This window comes from Guyanagaster necrorhizus (genome assembly GCF_019112545.1).
Source record: "Guyanagaster necrorhizus MCA 3950 unplaced genomic scaffold BT62scaffold_73, whole genome shotgun sequence".
In the NCBI taxonomy this organism is placed as follows: domain Eukaryota; kingdom Fungi; phylum Basidiomycota; class Agaricomycetes; order Agaricales; family Physalacriaceae; genus Guyanagaster; species Guyanagaster necrorhizus.
In genome coordinates this window covers 85,233-104,897 of record NW_025064952.1, presented here as the reverse complement: position 1 = coordinate 104,897, position 19,665 = coordinate 85,233, and the positions used below count along the sequence as shown (strand labels likewise).

General features: G+C 49.5%; 3 protein-coding genes across 3 annotated transcripts; 1 reads left to right on the top strand and 2 right to left on the bottom strand.

Moving 5' to 3' along the window:
- Positions 1–909: 909 nt before the first annotated feature.
- Positions 910–1,143, bottom strand: BT62DRAFT_849886 (uncharacterized protein; the record flags this gene model as incomplete). Its single annotated transcript, XM_043182470.1, has 1 exon — positions 910–1,143. A coding segment is annotated over one exon (234 nt), but the record flags the coding sequence as incomplete, so codon positions are not given.
- A 1,551-nt stretch (positions 1,144–2,694) lies between these two features.
- BT62DRAFT_1013959 (uncharacterized protein) lies at positions 2,695–3,012 on the top strand (the record flags this gene model as incomplete). Its single annotated transcript, XM_043178134.1, has 1 exon — positions 2,695–3,012. One exon carries the CDS (start codon positions 2,695–2,697, stop codon positions 3,010–3,012), a length of 318 nt encoding a protein of 105 aa, XP_043032937.1.
- A 4,885-nt stretch (positions 3,013–7,897) lies between these two features.
- On the bottom strand, positions 7,898–9,672 carry BT62DRAFT_983427 (Aldo/keto reductase; the record flags this gene model as incomplete). Its single annotated transcript, XM_043189781.1, has 9 exons — positions 7,898–8,050; positions 8,225–8,305; positions 8,358–8,533; positions 8,588–8,666; positions 8,696–8,800; positions 8,842–8,991; positions 9,054–9,263; positions 9,315–9,396; positions 9,446–9,672. 9 exons carry the CDS (start codon positions 9,670–9,672, stop codon positions 7,898–7,900), a joined length of 1,263 nt encoding a protein of 420 aa, XP_043032936.1.
- Between the last annotated feature and the right edge of the window lie 9,993 nt (positions 9,673–19,665).

The following is a 19,665-nucleotide window of genomic DNA, read 5'->3' as shown; positions in this document are numbered from 1 at the left end:
AAACAATCCCAGGCACTTAACAGTCCATCCCAATGGCAAATACTTATTTGTCATCTTAGAGGTAAAAAGTGGACAAAATGCTGTTGACTCAAGACTAATTTCAGATTTGTTCCAGCAACCAAAAGTCCAGGTATCCAGCAATGCAACTTACTTCTGGGTGACCACCTGATCCCACAAAACCAATGAAACTGGGCACCTATCTGTGTTCAGTCTAAACAAAAACAGCTCCATCACTGATGAGCTCTTCCTCACCCCACCATGACCTTGGGGCCACCTGCAGCTCACATTGACCTGGTTGATGGAGGGTGCTGTGCAAATGCAATTTGGTATGACTGAGACATGTAATAATTTGATGTACACATATTTTGTAGCATGGGCCACAATTAGATGAGCTTGTTATCCTAGAGCAGTGCTGATGACACCGCTGCCAACTGGCTTCATGTGTGCAGGTGAGACTTTCCAGAGATAAATCATTTCTCATGTCAGAGACTCCGAATTGGAGAGTATTCCTCATGTCCGCAGCAGTTTCTAAGTCAATGTGAATGATGAATATTCGTGGCATGCATTACAAAGCGAGTACAGAGAAATTGTTACATGTATAACTTCTAGCGTGAGCGTAGAGAATTCAATGCCTAGGTACGGTGTCTTTTGTGGAGAATGGATATATATACAAAGGACAGATAGCCGACGCATTGCAAGGGAGAGCGACGAGTAGAAGAGAATGTTGACTTTTTAGCTTTGTGGATGAAGAAAAACGCTCAACACGAGAGACAATCGTCTCAATGGAAGGTACGCATATGACGATTTAGATTGCCTTTCCTGCTGAAAGACTTCTTGCAGCCTTCTTGTGGACATTCATCTAGGGAACTGTGAGCACTGGAGCCGAAGAGAGAAAAGGTCGAGCGCAAGCTTCTCGACCAAATGCAGACTCTTGACATGTCTCATCAGACTATCATGTCGAGAGAAGCACTTTCCACATCCTTCGTACCTGCAAACGTTTCGCCTCGTGTCTTTATTGGTAGCGCCTGCCAGCAGCACGCCGAACGGAATCGACGGAATCACCGTGTGAGACTCTGCTTCAGCCTCATCGTCTTGACGGAACTCCGGAGCAACAGGAACTTTCCTTCCGCGACTTTTCTTACTGCCCTCCACAACGGACTGCAGCTGGTCGCCTCTGCCGTCCTTCTCACCAAAGTACTTCGTCGTCCCGGTCGACCAAGTCCTCTTTTTTGGGGTCAAGGGTCCTGGACTAGGGCGGTAGACCATATAAGAATCCGATTCGTCGCCTTTGTGATAGAAGAATTCGGATCTCGACCGTAGTGAATCGCTCAAAAACTCCGTGCCCCAGTTAGAAGCTGAAGACGCCTGCAAGTCCGACTGTAGACATTTACGCTTGTCCCTAGATGGCGAGAGGCCCTGATGAGTGGGTTGTGCTTTCGCCTCAGTAGAAAGCGATGGGTCAGGAAGATGCTCCAGAAAGGATGAAGAAGATGTGGGATCCAATACATGATCGGAGTCCGGCTCCAGTGAGGTGGATGGTGTCGCGGGAGAATACAAGGGAACGTCCGAGAGAAAAGGTTCTGTGTGGCTAGAAAGGAAGGGCGAGTCCGCCCTTGACAGGACGAAAGGGCTATGTCCTTGAGAGAAGTGGTATTTCAAAGGTGTCGGCATGAAAGAGGCTTCATTCTGCACGGAATGGAAGTGGGAGAGGCAGTCGTCTGGATGGTCCTGAGAAGAAGAAACTTAAGGTTTGGTTGGGATCTCTATCTCACATGAATCCCCAGGCGACGAAGATAGGATGTCCTCCATCTGCAGAGCGGTGGTGGCGGTTACTGCAGGAGGTGACTCGAGGGAAGTTTCCGCCCTTTTTGAGCGAAAAATCAGAATAGGGGATCCTCGATCATCACTTATCTTTGGCGAAAAAATCCTGATTTGCCTGGGATTTTCGTACGCAAATCCTGGGACATATCCAAAAATGGCCAATACAGACAAGATGCACTTCCCGATTCCTTCCGCCTCTTGCACTGGATGCTTGAAAAAGTTTTCAAGCTGCATAGCGATGACAGAGTAAAGAAAAGGGATTACTTTGTTTCCATCATCGCTAGAGTCTCAAAAATATAATGGAAACATGCATGGATTAGCAAACATAATTCGATGTCCTTGTCACACTCTTTTCGAAGAGATACGAGCTAAAGAAGCACGATGTTATCAGCGGTTTCTCGCAGCTCTGACATTAGAAAACCAACGCACAATCGTTTGATGACGATGGTTGCATTTTGGGCATATCTTTTCCACAGAGTTGTTAGCCAAACGGGCCTAAGGAAGTGCAATGAAATACACATGCATCCATGAAGAATTAAGATAGACCATGGCATGATGAGTGGGGATTGAAGGGAAAATAAGCCGGCCCGGTGAACAACCTTGAGTACTCACACGTAACGCCATGCTTGTGAAGAAGTAATTTCACGACGATCCTCTCCGCACAATATACACGCTACTCAGGAAAATTCCAGCTTACATCGCGAATAATTCTTCCATTTTTAATATATGCATATAAGTACATTCTGCGGACCTGCATGAGCACCACAGAAGCTTAGCTATCAGCCCTGCGAGATCCACAAAATGTGAAATATAGCAAGCTATCCTAGAAATGTCAAACCCAGTGTCACTAGGTGGCAGTGGCGGAACTACGGAATGAGGCAACTCCCCACTGGGTTCTGGGCCTGCATCCCTTCCTTCCCGGAGAGAGCCACGCTTCTGTCATTACCACCAGTGTCATGCGACGCTGATGACATTGAAGTCGCGTCGATGTCATACGCCGTTCCGCGGTCCGAATGGGAACCAGTGAAAGGCATGATGATGTCCCCTAAATTCACTGACATTCTCTGTGACTCCGCAGTGGTGGGAGACATGAGCGTGGGCGTTTCGTGGATAGAGCCAAATTACGATCCATCGTTTCCCACGTCACTGGAACTCGAACATGAGTGCAATGTCGGTCTGTTTGGGCTTTGAGGGCTCAATGGAGGTGAGTGATTCGTCATGTTGACTATACTGCTGGGGTGGAATGAGGTAGGGTCAGAGATCTGTGTCATCGCCGAGTTAAATCGGAGGCGCATTGTAGATCGTTGTCCCCGTTTGCCTGTCCACTAATTCCATCTGCACTTTTAGTAGATACGCGTCGACGTTAGCGTCAGAAAAGGAAGAAAGAAATAAGGACAGAGAGCTAAGACGCGCACACCGCCAACAATGCCTCCGACGATGGGACCGATGGGAGTGGAAGAGACATTACTACTGGCGATGTCATTATCCGAAATAAGATCAGGATGATCTGTCGAAATATGTTAGTTCTACATTATACTCATAGGAGCTGTAGGTACATACCACAAGGCTCTTCAGCTCCCTCGGATATATAGGCAGATGCGAGTTGGTGAGATCTTGAAAGACAGCATGTGCTATACTAGATGAAGCAAAGGGATTACTGTCGCTGAAAGCAGGAAGCATAGATCTATCATAGAGACCATAGTAGCGAATACTGATTTGGAGTTTCGTCAATTTTATTGGAAGGATGGAAACCAGAGACAAAAATATGGAGAAATCCCCAGGTTTTATGTCGAGATATAATTCTGACTAGCGGGATGAGTGTTCAGCAACGCAAACGAGAGGATCCATTGCTGAACTTGTAATCTGTACACAGTATATATTAAGAGGAAGGTCATGGGAAAAGGGAGAGGTAAAAGGCTGGAAATTCGACGCCGGGGGTTTCAGATCTGTTTATAGTAATTCTCGTCCACAGAGAAGGTGGTGAGCCTAAGATAGGGCGCCATGAGTGCGGGAGGTCGAGGGATGGAACGTAAGGACGGATTGTATCAAGCTCTCATTTTGGGCATTGTAACTAAACAGAAACTCGTAAACATGGCAGAACATGAAACTGCTCGAGGTGTAGACAGGAAGAGATGATGGAATAGTCTGGTTTCATGTTCTGAGATGCTTGAATGACAAAGGCTGTCACTACCGCCGAAAATAAAGCCGCCTAAATGAGTGTAAGCGCGAGCCTGGTAAGTGGAAAGAACCGCATGCACAAAAATAAGTAGTGCATCAATAGTCTTATGATATTCATGCATACTCCCATCCAAAGGAGCCGCTTCATCCATATATGTCCACCAAAAGAATCCCTAAGGCGATACCATGCCGTATAGTCATTCAAATCTGAGCCTAAACCTGATACGGGACTTCGGCCAAATTATATGTCAACGGATGCGAAACTTACGGCCGGTGGCAGTGCTTTAGCACAGCATAGGCCAGAGTCATTTTTGATGCCTCTCTTCTTCAAGGGTCCTCTTTTCCAGGCGCCGTTGAAAATGCAGTGCCTGATACAGCTGGTGGAAAGAACAAAAGAAGTGCGGCCCCATCTTAATCGGATCGGATTCACGGATCAGTCGCGGGTATCCATTCGACCAGCCGTCAAACTCGGACCTTTCTCTGCGAGCCAAAAGAATTCTCTGTGGGGTAGGTTATTCCTGTATCTGTTATTCTTACTACGATGGAACAGAAAGTAGAAGGAATAGATGGGTCGAATCGTATCGTACATTAAGCTGGCGATGCTAAACTGCGCATCACAGAAAGACATCTAAAGTTCTATGCTTAAACTAGTCTGGCGCTTTCATCAAGCTGGTGGTCCTCGTATCCAATGTTAACATTCTTAGTTATCGATCTCGCTGGATAGGAACACGTTGGTTGGCTAATAGAAGGTCTTAAAAGTCGAACATTCTGACATCAAGGACAAGTCAAGGATATAGTCACAAAATCAAATATGATGATATGATGATGGGATCGATTATCACCTTGGTTGCTATGTTTGCTTGTAATGTGCTCAAGTATTCTATGCGGTGCCTATGCTTTGGGAGAGGAGAGTTTTTTTGAGAGGGCTACTAATACTGTCTTCCCACTTAGAAGTTTTTCAAGTTCTACTGCGGGCTTGTTCCAAGTGGGTAAGCGCCTCTTGAAGGGGGGTATGGGTGGTTTAGCAAGTCGAGGGATGTCGTAGTGCCACATCTTTTATACTTCCTTCCGTCACGCGCAAGCGGTTCCGTGACGTGCAATGATGATGATAATTTAATCGTGTCTAGCGTCGGGCCGATTGACTATAACAATTGTTCAGATCTTTCGTACAAGGTTACAAATTATCCTTGCTCGATATCCTTCTCCATGACTCCCATTTCGAGCTTCCTAGAACCGAGTATTCTCTTCTTCCACCTCCGCCATCGAAATCCACGATGAGTTTCCAACGACCCGGTGCCAGTGTATGGCTTCATTAATGGCTTTTAAAGTCTTCAGTTGACGGAAAATTGGAAGATTCAGAACAGCCGCCTACCCAGTAGATGCTGCTATTGCGTTCCTTTGCTGTCCCAACACAGTCGGTCAGAACATCAACAACCTCTTTCAGATTCTTCTTCAGACGTTTCGCATCACCTGGCGGTATCACTTCGCGACTGTCAGAGTAGTAGCTCTCGAGGAAGGCGTCGTTATCTATGCGCCGTTCCACGAAATCAAGCAATTTATTCCATTCATGGTGGTCAGGAGCGATTGAAGCCAGGGCAGATAAGATAGGACGTCGTGGGATGCCATTGAGCGCGATGCTCATGCAAATTGTCAGAATAACGGGCGCTTGATGAAGGTCTTCGATATGCATTTCAAGAACCTCCGACTGAATACCTGTGTGATTCCCTGTGACCGTCTCGTTAGTCGCCTCAAAAAGCAGATTGACATAGCCCTGCAGTCCTTCAATGAACCATATGTGAAGTGTGCTGTGCTGCGCGATATACTGCAAACTTCTTTCCTGCTGGAAAGTTTCATATGCATGGCAGATCCCTCCCGAGAGTCCCTGACCCACTAAAAAGCTGATTACGCCAAACAGAGAGCCAAAACGCTGGTAAGGAATGCGCTGTGTGTTGTATTGATAGTATTCGTCACTCTGGTCCACGACGCGAAGGAGGTTAGAAAACACAGCCCTCGTGGCCCATTCAGAGAGAGGTACAACGACGCCAAAGTCAGAGCCACGCTCGATAAACCAAGCTATACATGCAAGAGCGTGAACACGGCAGGTCCAAACGAGGGTCCCATACTCTGATCCATTCTGAGAACGCATAGAAGTTCCGATGAACAAATCTGATGTGATATAAGAGAGTGTCGCCTCGAATACTCCGCGATGGCAGAACGGAGAAGGAACAGTATCTGGATCTTGAATGCCTTTACTGATCGCATACAATGCGACAATTAACAGCCAATATTTGGTGATCGTAGAATCAGAATGGAAGAAGCGACGTCGACTCGAATGTACGTCAATCAAATTTAACTCGGAGTGCTCCCAGTTGAGCACCAAGAGACGCATGATTGAGAGAAGAAGCCTTGGTCGATGATCCATTGACTCCTGATACAGATCGAAATTTTCGAAGAAAGAGAGAAGATTGTCGAGAACTTCGTCCGGAAAACATTCAGCTGCGGTATCCGCTAAAGTGGTGATACACGAAGCAGACGAAGGACGAGCAGGGAGAAATAGGGAGGCTACCAAGTTGAAACACATATCGATGTTGAGTACAGTATCGCTCGTGCGACTAAATAATCCTTGATCAACTGCACGGAGGAATAGGCTCTTCCAGACGACAGGATGGTGAACATCATTGTGGGATAAGGCATTCATGGCAACTTGCTTCTGCGATGGTAACTGTGTAGGCTTTCGAATGTGTGTGGCTTCGAGAGAGGATAGGGTTATCGATAAGCCGTCAAAGTAAATGTACTTGTTCGAGAGATCCAGATCATACCCTCCGAACTGAGGTTCTCGGCGTAAGGGAGGAAATTGAATCTCCAGCCGGAGAAGCTGCTCAACCCTACGGTCGATATCTGGAATATCCTTGGGAATCCACCGAGTAGAGCTCCCGTCTCGGTTCAGAACTCTCTCCATACAATCCATCAACATATCTTCTTTCTCATCGCGTATCTCACGCCAGTGAGATTCAAAGAGGTTATTTGCAAACCGTTCGCAGTCAGCAGGCAATCCAGATAGAGCCTGGATAACGAGATGGTGCATGTACGAGTTCGATGATACCGTATACAGCCAATGGAGTGCTCCGACGTCGAATTCGGCATGTGACGTTTCTGCCGCTTGGAGTTCGACAAGCTGTAAGGTGTGACGATGAGGCCAAAGAGATGATGATATCGCGTTCAAGACAGCGGGGAACTGTCCAAGCATCCGAATGAAAATGGCGTACAAAACAGATGATACCGGTGTCCTGTACGGGCATTGTGGGTATATCATCGGAAGCATGTTGGTAGTGACATACACCACAAAAGTCGACAATGCTATGGCTCCCGTCAGCAGTGCAATGACCAGTTGCAGGGGTAAAAGATAAAGAATGAGGCCCAGTAGAAACAAACCGAGGGATAGGTGCAACATCAATGGCAAGAGAGCAATGAAACCACTGACATGCCAGCAACGAAGGCCCATATAACGAAACTGTCGAATACGACTGCGAATCTGCCGGTCCCCACTGATAGGTGATAGATAATGGTAATGCCATTCATTAGCGAGTACCGCAAACAACGCGGTGGCAAGACTGAGTGTAAGACTCGCGAACCATAACCCGTTTACGCACGAGTCCAAGGTTTTTGGAATGAAATGCTTCACAGGATCTGCGCGTGAAGCGCTGATACCATCCAGCGAGGTGCCATTTGCCAATGCGCGCTGTATATTCACGAGGTCGAACAGCAGATATGCAGACAGTTTGTCATAGTCTGGCTGAAGATTCGAAGAGGATTGTACAATGAAAGCACTCACGACCGTGAAGAACGATCCCGCCTGTAATATGTAAACGTTCAATATCGTAACATCGAACTGACCCGCTCACAAAAACGAGGAGGATATTGACTTTGTCCCTTTCATTGGCGACCATTTCAGTATCATATATCGTACTCTCGTCAACATATATCTACCAAACACGCGCAGTTGGCCCGGCTTCTTCAAACGGTGGATCCTCGGAAGGCGCTTAGCGGCGTGCTGAGATGATTTGTCAGAACAGCTACCGACACTTGAAAGAGCGCTCATACCAGTGGTCCCCGTAGACGTGCTATTGTTCCTCCTTGGAGGATCAAAGATAGACGGAAATATTCTCCTAAGTGGGCGCGTAGGCATTGACTCGCGGGAGGGCATTTTTTCCTCTTCCTCAGATACATTTCGTAAGGATAAGGAGACCTTTGTTTTCGACATATGCGCCGTCGTCGCCATGAACATATTATAGCTTGACCCATCACCCTAGATAACCAGTCAGTCATTAATCAACCCACTGAAGAATTCAGACACTCACAATCATCACATTAGGGGATCCAGGGTCAAACGGCTGTACACTCTCCAGATACTCTACCTGCTCCTTTGATAGCGTGATATCGAGCGGCTCCAAATTCGCTACAAGGTTCTCCACCTTTCTACCTCCGACGAGAGGAAAAACATACCGCGCCTTCTGCATCACGTATGCTAGAGCAACTAACACTACTACCATTATCAAAAGCACATGACAATGTGAAGAAACGAGCTCACCAGAGCGAATATTCTTGGCACCAACCTCGCCAGCAACTTTTTCCAGTGCTCTCGAAATCTTCTTCTCGTTCTCATTCCTCTCCCAGCCACCTCGTCCAACGATAATACGCCCGTCTCTCCCGACTGTCTCCTTTGTTCCCCTTCTGCATCCGTGCGTAGCTTGCCGCCACCTATGACATCCCACGGGGCGAGCGCCAAACCTACGGAACCCCACTGTCAACATAAGAACGATCAATGACTTCCCATGACCTAACAAGAGTGCGCGCCATAGGAATGATGTCACGCTCTAAAGAGCGATCCAAGATACTCCAGTGTCCTTGATAGATCGCAAAGAGTGTCTTGCCATGGACCTGAGCATACATATTTGCGCGGGATACGACCCATGCAGATGAATCGGAGATTCCCTACGGGACGATAACAACGGAAAGGGAACAAGGGAGGAGGATATGCATACAAGATAGAGAACTTTCCCCTCAACGAGGTTATGCAAACTGTTCATTACCTCTTCGATAGAAGTCTCGAAGTCCCACCAGTGCACGTAGAGAATATCAATATAGTCAGTGCGCAGCTTTGTAAGACTGTTTTTGACGGAGATGTGGAGAGATTTATTCCCGTTTCCGATGTAGTTGACCTTTTGCTGAATGCTATGGTTACCGCGCTTGAAATTCATCGTGTACTGAAACATCATGAGCACGTCGACCAACTCATACGATTCAATGCGCCTTACCTTGGTGGCAATGACCAGCTGGTCGCGAATGCCCCGCTTCTCGACCCATTCACCGATGAACTCTTCCGAGGATTCGTCCTGACTACGAAGATTTACAATATTGTCAACGGAGAGATCAAGATAGCGCTTACTAGCTATTGGCTGTATCAATAAAGTTGCTGCCCATATCAAAATATGCATCGAGGACTTTGAAGCTTGCCTCCTTGTCCATACTACCAAACCCGAGCTTGTGCCATTTGTCACCAATGCTCATCGCACCCAGCTGTATGGGCGAGACATGAACACTCACCAGAGGGGACAAAACATGGTAGTAGCCCAACTTCATTGGGGGTGCAGGACAGATAGCAAAGAAAGACATGATGGAAGGTGTATATGAATGTCCTCCATAATTTTGTGCTTTATACACCAGCAGATGATGTTGTATGACAAATAACCAGTGACATGCCCTCTCCATGTTCAGGCATGTAAATTTGCAAAAATTAAGAATATGTGGACTATATTCCAGTCCACTAAGCATGTAACTGAAAATAGGGCTAGAGCACAAAGAAACATAGCTATTATGATGCTAAACTGAGGTAACAACAAGCAGAGTGCATGGCCTAGTGATAGACTAATACCAGAGGGGTTAGACTGCATGTGAGGTCCCAGCACTTGGCTCTAAATGTGCTAATACCATTACAAGAAGACATGCTAAAAATAAAGAGAGTATGATTGAAATATAATCAGTAATTCTGATCACACTGATCAAGGATGCACATCCATTGATGTAGTGATGGGACATGCCTTAGAACAGAGAACTGAGATCCAAAGAAAGGTATCTGAATAACTGGGTGTTGAACAGAGAAATGGAATGATGACAACAAAGTAACAAATAGAGAAATACTACCAAAGGGTGAATAGCATGCATAATGCTCAGAGACTTGCACACATAATTATGGTGCCTTAGCATGCATAATACTGCGAGAGACCCTACATTATACTCAGGTATGACACATAACCATTGGGTGGATTAATTGATGCATGCCAGACCAGAGGTGGTGCATATTGTGAGTCAGATGGAATGTCTGGACACTGGAAAAGAGAACATAGTCATTGTAGCTGACTTCATACATGAGAGATAACTCTGGGGGCCTGGAACAGTTCTCCAGTGTTGGAATGCTTCACTGGAGAAATAAGAAAGCAAGCAGACCTGGCTAGGCCAGCTAGCTGATGTCAGCTAGTGAGAAAACAGTGGGCACAGTCCTGACCCAGAACAGAATAAGCATAGTAACTGCAATATCCATGCAAATAATATCTGTGGGATCCAGAACAGAGTCTTGTACTTTGAAGATACTATAGTAGGGTTGTATTAGTAAGCACCACAGTAGAGTATTTAAATACTGCATGGTATGAGTAGAATACAAGTTTCCAACTCCCCACAGTTGCAGTGTATTGGGCACAGAAAGCCTTGCACCCTAGCTCTGGGTTTGTGTTTGTAAATTTAGGCAAGAGAATAGACTTGTCATTGATATCATTAAGAGAGATCTGAGAACTGAGCAAGGCACAGAAGCTTGTGAGAGACTTGAATTCAATTTGATAAGAGGTTTTGGATTGCACTCTAACCTGAGAATGAGAGAGCAGTGTCTGAAGAACATCATCTCAAGTTTTTGAGGTATTTGCAATGCACAGTGCTACAGGTGGCAGAGGTTCAAACTATTTGGCTTGATTAGTGTGTGCTTTTTGGTTATTTCTGCAGGTTGGCAGAGGTTCAAACCCTTTGGGTCTGTCAGATGGTGTTTATTGTGTTTAGTGTCTCTGAATCACATAGGTTTGAATCCTGTAAGTCTATGATCAGTTTGGAAGCTTGTGTACAGAGATCTGAGCTCTTTGGCACTTGTGGACATGTTTGTAATTGGTTTCTGCTTAGAGCATGAAGCTTTAAGTCATGTATTGTGTGTGTTAGGAATTTTGATTTGATCTGAGCTGTGCCTGAAACCTTTTTGAGAGTTGTGGGATTGTTTTGATGTATTGTATTGAGCTACAGTACCTTTGCCTTGAGGCCTGGCAACATCTGTTGCCACCTCTTGTTTTGAATGAAAAGCTTTGAGACTTAGAGAGATCCAGAACTGTTGTGTGTGTGCTATTGCTAATTGCACACAGTAGATTCATTGGAGAAGATAATTATATTTTCTGTTACTACTTTTATCACATTATAATCCCCCCATGAACTTGTTACGATTTTTCCATTTCTTTTCCCTTTTTACCCCTATTTATGCTTAGTCATAGCACGAGACCATGGGAAGGGCTTAGTAAGCACAACTACGCCGCCTAGATACAACGACGCTCGACGACGCACAATTACCCTTTTATGTACGACAACGATGCTCAAGGACAATGGGCACCATGGACACAGGACGACACAATAAGTAGTCGTAATATTAGCACTACCTGTACAGTATTTAAGACCGATCGCTCTCGCTGGTATATCCCAGCTTCGAGCTAAAGTTTATATTCACACCATTCTACTCTCGAGCCACTACGTGGCCTTGTGACACACCGAACAAGAACAACATCATAAGTGGATTCGCGTGATCCCTCGAAGTGCGAAGGGACACGTCGTCTATCACATGTTGTCAGATCACGTGTCGCTTGGGCTTAACAATTAGCTCAAAGCTTTCACCTTCCCTTTCTCAAGCCCAATTGTGCTGAGAAACCGAATGCCGCCAGTAACAACCACAGACCTAAACCACGACTTCTTTGAGTTGATAGCTTCCATCATCGGAACATTACTCGGCCTCTTAGCCATCATCACCCTTTGCCGCGGACGACAATCAGTAGCAGCTTGGATAGTCAGGCACTATCAAGCGTTCCAGCACATCCAACAAATACTACGCAACGTAACCCCGGACCTCTCTTTCCATGACATCCCCCCCTCCGCCAGAACGTCCTTCTTCCCGCAAGGGGGACCCGTACCAGAAACCGGGAATAGCAACCCGGATTCGGGGAGCCTTCATGAGGAAGAAGGACCCCGATGCCCCATTCGACGAAACAGTGGAGACCGCCACCCTACTCTCACAGGGTTCCAGAACCCGTGGACGACGAACATCGCTCAGGAGCCCACCGAGGTCTCCAACTACGTCACTCCGGCCGTCTCCCCCGAGCATTCCGCCTCCCCAGTTCCCTCAGGGGTTGGAAACCGCGCTCGGGACTCCCTTGATGCCGCTCGGATGGCTACGGGACCCCGCGAAAGTCCCAACTCCCCCCGGAACCCCCCCGAGACCCCCACCGAGCCAAACTCCGGCTCCAGCCCATCCGTCAGCAGGCTGGGGGTCGACAACCCGCAAGGAAGGGATATCCATCCCGACTATGACAACGTGGACATCGCCATCTCCGCGGCAGGGGACCCATATCGACACCTCCACGTGGGGAGTGAGCCCGAAACTGGAACCGCCAGCAAAAGGAGAAGGGCCGCCATGAGAAGAATTATACAAAGGATATTCCCGGAGTGGGACCTCAACGTCCTCTTCGACTACGATGAAGCAGTCAGACAGCAGCAGCAGAACCAAGAGCGAGAGGAGGACATTAGGTGAACTCAGGAAGAGCTCGCTGATTATGTCCGAGAGGAAGCCCGAGAGCAGTACGAAGCTGCAGAGTACGACCGACAAGGACGAGCACAGAGAAGGAGAGAGGAGATCGAGAGAATGGGGTCAGCCTCCCCTAGGGAGTATGAGCTCCATACCGATTCTGGATCTGTTATGATTTTTCCTTTCTTTCTACGTTTTCACCCCTATTTATGCTTAGTCATAGCACAAGACCATGGGAAAAGGCTTAGTAAGCACAACTGAGCCGCCTAGATACAACAACGCTCGACGACGCACAATTACCTTGTTATGTACAACAACGATGCCCAAGGGCAACGGGCACCATAGACACAGAACGACACAATAGGTAGTTATATTCTTAGCGATACCTGTATAGTATTTAAGGCCGACAGCTCTCGCTGGTATACCCCAGCTTCGAGCTAAAGTTTATACACACCATTCTACCTCGAGTCTATAATCTGACCTTGAGTCACACCGACCGAAGACATATATAGTGAACTCAGGTGATTCCTCGAAGTGCGAAGGAACACCTGTTTATCACGTGTTTTCGCTCACATGACGCTTGGGCTTAACAATTAGCTCGAAGCTTTCACCTTCTCTTTCTCAAGCCCAATTGTGCTGAGAAACCGAATGCCGCCAGTAACAACCGCCGACCTCAATCACGACTTCTTTGAGCTAATCGCTTCCATCATTGGAACTTTGCTCGGACTTCTCGCCATCATCACCCTCTGCCGCGGACGACAATCAGTAGCAGCTTGGATAGTCAGGCACTACCAAGCATTCCAGCAGATTCAACGAATTCTACGAAACGTAACCCCCGATCTCCCTTTCCATGACATCCCCCCCTCCGTCAGAACGTCCTTCTTCCCGCAAGGGGGACCCATATCAGAAGCCGGGAATAGCAACCCGGATCAGAGGAGCCTTCACGAGGAGGAAGGACCAGAACACCCCCGACGACACGTCGGAGACCGCCACCCTGCTCTCACAGGGTTCCGGAACCCGTGGACGACGAACGTCGCTCAGGAGCCCGCCAAGGTCTCCAACTACGTCACTCCGGCAGGATCCCCTGAGCATCCCGCCTCCCCAATTCCCTCAGGGATTGGAAACCGTGCTAGGGACTCCCTTGATGCCGCTCGGATGGCTGCGAGACCCCGCCAAGGCCCCGACTCCCCCCAGAACCCCCCCGAGACTCCCACCGAGCCCAACTCCGGCTCCAGCCCGTCCGTCAGCAGGCTGGGGGTCGACAATCCGCGAGGAAGAGATATCCACCCAGACTACGACAATGCAGATATCGCCATCTCCGCGGCAGGCGACCCATTCCGACACCTCCACGTTGGAAGCGAGCCCGAGATTGAAACCGCCAGCGAGAGGGGAAGGGCCGCCACGAGGAGGATTATCCAGAGGATATTCCCGGGGTGGGACCTCAGTGTCCCCTTTAACTACGATGAAGCCGTCAGACAGCAGCAGCAGGACGAAGAGCGAGAACGAGAAGAAGCAATCAGGTGAACCCAGGAGGAGCTCGCCGACTACGTTCGGGAGGAAGCCCGAGAGCGGTATGAAGCCGCAGAGTACGACCGACAAGGACGAGCACAGAGAAGGAGGGAGGAGGTCGAAAGGATGGGTTCAGCCTCCCCTAGGGAGTATGAGCTCCGCTCCGATGCCGGATCCCCGTTCAGAGAGCCCGACTCAGAAAGCGACCCATGGACAGGACCCGCCAGCATCGTTAGCTGGAACGAGGCAATCAGGCGAGGAAATGCCGGAAGACCCCGACCTGTCACCCTTGAATATCCCGCCCGCACCGACACTATCTCCTCCAACGCTGACTCCGTACTCGGAGCCCGTAGGCTCCGAGTACCCGACAATGCCCACGTCTCCGACAGGGCTCTCCAGCGATTCCTGGGCAGCAGGGTCGCTCGACAATTCCTCAATCCCGAGTTCCAGCGACTCTTCAGCCGCTATAGCCGAGAATTGGAGGAAACGAGAGCGCGCGGAGGGACGCGCTACAGTCGGCTCAGAAGCCCTTCAATCGCCCGAACTAGTGATCGAGGAAACGCCGGGCCCAGCACTCACGCCGGGCCCAGCACCCAAGTCAACGGGAGGGTCCCCAACGACCCTTCGTCCTCCCGTACCGTCCATCTACGACCCGCCCGTCAGTTCCCTCCTCGAGGAAGGGGACAGCGGGGACGAGGGCGACGAGGAGGACGACGAGGACAGTGATGAACCATATCGACAACGGATGGAACGGGCAGGAGAGGATACAGACGAGGAGGCACTGCAGGAAGAAATTGAGAGAGCAAGAAGCAAGGAGTATCAGGAATTGTACGAGCAGGGCAGGAACTACTTATGGCAGGACGAGCGCTGGCGAGCGACGTCCTTAGGACTCGAATACAGGTACGCCGTAGGCGCTGAAAAAGAGAAAATTCTACAGTACGCCGCGACGGAATATGCATGGAGGGAATACGGGCGACGACACCCGGAGGACCCCCTCGTGCCGATACCGCCATATCGGCCCAACAACAAACCAAAGATGCCGGCACCAATGCCGCGCACTCCCCCCGTACCAACAAGACGAGCCGTCTACATCGCCCCCTCCATCCGGAGTCGGGCCGACGACAGCCCGTCCACCCGAAGCACGGCTTCACGACTCATCCGAACAAGAGAGCGGCCGGCATGGCAAGCCGCTCAAAGCCGAAACCCTTGGACCGGCAAAGGAAGCCGGCTCCTTGGCGGACAACCACCCCCGGACCAAGCAGAATCAAGCGGGAAGGACCCTGTTCGAGACGACTCCGAGGCCGTTCGTCTCGGATTCACCGTGCGAGACGGGGTAATTGTCCGGGTGACCGACCCAAAGGGGAGCCCAGTCGTGGACGACCATTCCCTTCACTCCTTCCCGGGACCGCCCGAAGAATGGAAGCAACCGCCGTTCGACGGATGGCCCAACCCGATGGGGGCGCTCCCGCACAACGCTAATGTTCTACAATGTCATCCCGACCTTCTCCGCAAGCCGCGACCCTTCAAAGGAGCCTCAGACGACATCGATCGGTTCCTGGTGGATTGCGAACAATATTTCGAAGTCTACATCGGATACATCGGGACCGACATGAACAAGGTCGCCTTCGCCACCTCCTATCTGGAAGATAAGGCGAAGACCTGGTGGATCCTCATCTCCCCGAACTTCCGATCCACCACCAGGGAACACTACCGGTATCCCTCGTGGCCAGTCTTCAAGCGGATGTTAAACGACAAATTCATTGATCCCGCAGTACAGGAGGTACACAAACAGAAGATCAAGGAATACAAGATGGGGGACAAAGCGGCTACCGACTACTTCGACGAGTTAGAACGACTTGCAAAGCTCGCCGGAATCAGGGAGGACACGGCAAACGACAGAAGAATGGTGGAGGCGCTCAAGCGAGGAGTCCCCTCCTCATACCTCACGATGATCTCGGCTATGGGCGTCAAAATGCTGATGCCCGTAGGATATAATGAATGGAAGGAACGGATCATCGAGATGTACAAGGAGCGACAAAGGCAGAAAGCGGAGGCAACGACGCTACAGGAGTTCCCCAAAAAGTCGACCCCGCCAACCCCGAATAAGCCGGGGCAAACTGCCGGAAAAACCTTGGGCTCCTCAAACGCCACCACCCCAGCATATAGCGCGCAGAAAACCGGAACCGGCACAACCTACACCGGGGCCGGGAAGCCGATGGACATCGATCGCATGAAGAAGGAAGGAAAATGTTTTAATTGCGGACAGAAGGGGCACATGGCAAAAGATTGCCCGAAGAAGAAGCGAACCCGAGAAGACATACGGGCCCAGATCGCCGAACTTCAGAAGGAAGAAGAAGACCTTGGAAAGGAAACCAAGGTCGAGGAAGTAAAAGACGGGGCCAGCCAGTGAGCGATTCCACTGGACTGGCCAAAGGACTAAACGGTGTGTCAGCAATAGCCGCTAGTCGGGCTAATAGTATTCCTGTAGTTACATCTATGTCGCCTCCTACTACGCATTCGAATATACCACGGTTACTCTCCAGACACACCAATGAATCGCAAAAAGAAACTCAAACGCCCGCGGGCCGAACAGGGACAGAGAGTCCCGCCACATGGCTCAAACCATTCGACACCGAATGGACGTGGAGGGCCATCAGAGAAGCCAAGGACGAAGCAACGGCAAAAGCCGTACTTCGAAACTGGATCCATCGGGCAAGGACCGAAGAAGTAGTAGACGAGTTGATTGAAGGAATCAGGAAGGCCGAACGATGTCGGGCCCTCGAATGGCTAGACGAACTCCGGGGGCCCAAGAAGTACATCCTACGAGCCAAAACCCCCGGACGAGACTTAACCACGAAGGGACAAATCGAAGTATTGACCTCCCGAGCCACCCATCAGGTAACCGCCCTGATCGACAGCGGCTGTACAGGGAGTTCAATCAATCGAGCCTTCGTCGACAAGCATCAACTCCCCACCAGGGCAACAGCAGCCCCAATACCTGTATATAATGCCGACGGAACAAAAAATCAGGCTGGATCCATCACCGAGTTCGTCGAACTCAGATTGACTATCGGAGACCACTCCGAACGAATCGATCTGGCAGTGACGGATCTCGGGACGAAGGAACTCTTCCTCGGCCATGACTGGCTGATTCGCCACAATCCATTAATCAATTGGAAAACCGGTCGAATCACCTTCGCCCGTTGTCGATGCAGGAAGATACCGTTTGAACTACCAGACGAAGATCCGGAAGACCGGTGGGATGAGGAGATGGAGGATGGAGAGACCATATTGGCAGTGGATCTCGAAAGGGAAATCCACATACGGGCCGTCCATCACGCGAATGACCTGGCCGCCAAGGCAAATCAGGGAAAAGAAGAAAAGACGTTCGAGGAGATGGTACCTGAATGGGCCAGGGACTACAAGGATCTGTTCGAAAAGGAGAGCTTCGATGAGCTACCAGCCCCAAAACCCTGGGACCATGCAATCGAACTAATTCCGAACGCCAACGCCAACCTGGATTGCAAGACCTACCCACTCGGGCACCATGAGCAACAGGAACTCGATAAGTTCCTGGACGAGAACTTATCGAGTGGCCGAATCCGTCCCTCAAAGTCCCCTATGGCATCCCCTTTTTTCTTCGTCAAAAAGAAGGATGGAAAACTCCGACCGGTCCAAGACTACCGAAAACTCAACGAGATGACGATCAAAAATCGGTATCCATTACCCCTGATTTCAGAGCTAATGGACAAACTTCGGGGTGCCAGATATTACACGAAGCTCGACGTACGATGGGGATACAATAACGTCCGAATCAAAGAAGGGGACGAGTGGAAGGCCGCATTCCGTACCAACCGGGGGCTGTTCGAACCAACAGTAATGTTCTTCGGACTCACAAATTCCCCGGCTACTTTCCAATGGATGATGAACGATATTTTCAAAGAACTCATCTCCACTGGAAAAGTAACGATTTACCTCGACGACATCTTGATCATGTCCAAAACCAAAGAGGAACATCGTAGCCTAGTACGACGGGTGCTAGCCCTCATGAGGAAGCACAAATTATTCCTCAAAGCGGAGAAATGCGAGTTCGAGGTGCTAGAGACAGAGTACCTCGGAGTAATCATTAGCGAAGGAAGCATTCGGATGGACCCAGTGAAGGTAGCAGGGGTCACCGAGTGGCTGGAACCCAGCAAGAAAAAGGAATTACAGTCATTCCTTGGATTCACCAACTTCTATCGACGATTCATCCGTGACTACAGCAAGATCGTCCGTCCAATGACACAATTGACGGGCAATGCACCCTGGAACTGGGGGCACTCCCAACGAGAAGCCTTCATGGATCTCAAGAGACGATTAGCAGAGGATGTAGTGTTGGCCATTCCAACCCAGGAAGGGAAATTCAGGGTGGAAGCGGACGCAAGTGAAGGGGCAATAGGGGCCGTTCTCTCCCAGGAGCAAAACGGAAAATTGCGGCCCGTAGCCTTTCTCTCCAAGGCTCTGACTGTAACGGAGCGAAACTACGAAATCTACGACAAGGAGTTGCTCGCCATCATGCTCGCCCTGGAAGAGTGGCGTCACTACCTTATCGGGGCCGAAGAAGTTTTCGAAGTCTGGACGGATCACCAGAACTTACGGTACTTCCGACAACCCCAGAAGCTCAATCAGCGACAAGCCCGCTGGGTGACGGAACTCAGTCAATATCAATATACCCTTCATCACAAGGCAGGAACGGCAAACAAAAAGGCTGACCTATTAAGTCGCCGATCCGACCACGATCAAGGAAGCACAGATAACGAGGGGGTAACCTTATTAAGGCCGGAACATTTCCGTGCCATGATAATGCCAACGGAGGAGGAAATACATGAGCGAATCAAGAGCGCGACACGGGACAGTCACAAGTGGGATCAACGGGTGGCCCCTTCCCTCAATCATGAACGAGGAATGACGAAGGAAGGAGGCCTAATCCACTACGACGGTCGGATCTATGTACCCCGGGACCAACAGTTACGTGGCGAAATCATCGCCACCTGCCACGATCACGTAACGGCCGGACACCCGGGCATTGCCAAAACAAAGGAGCTCATCTTACGGGAGTATTGGTGGCCAAAAATGGGGAACGACATAACGGCCTACATAAAAGCCTGTGAAGCTTGTCAACGAGGAAAATCCTCGACACAAGCACGAGCCGCCCCGTTACATCCTAACGAGACACCTTCTGCCCCATGGACTCACATTTCAGTCGACATGATCACCGGCCTTCCTGAATGTAACGGGTA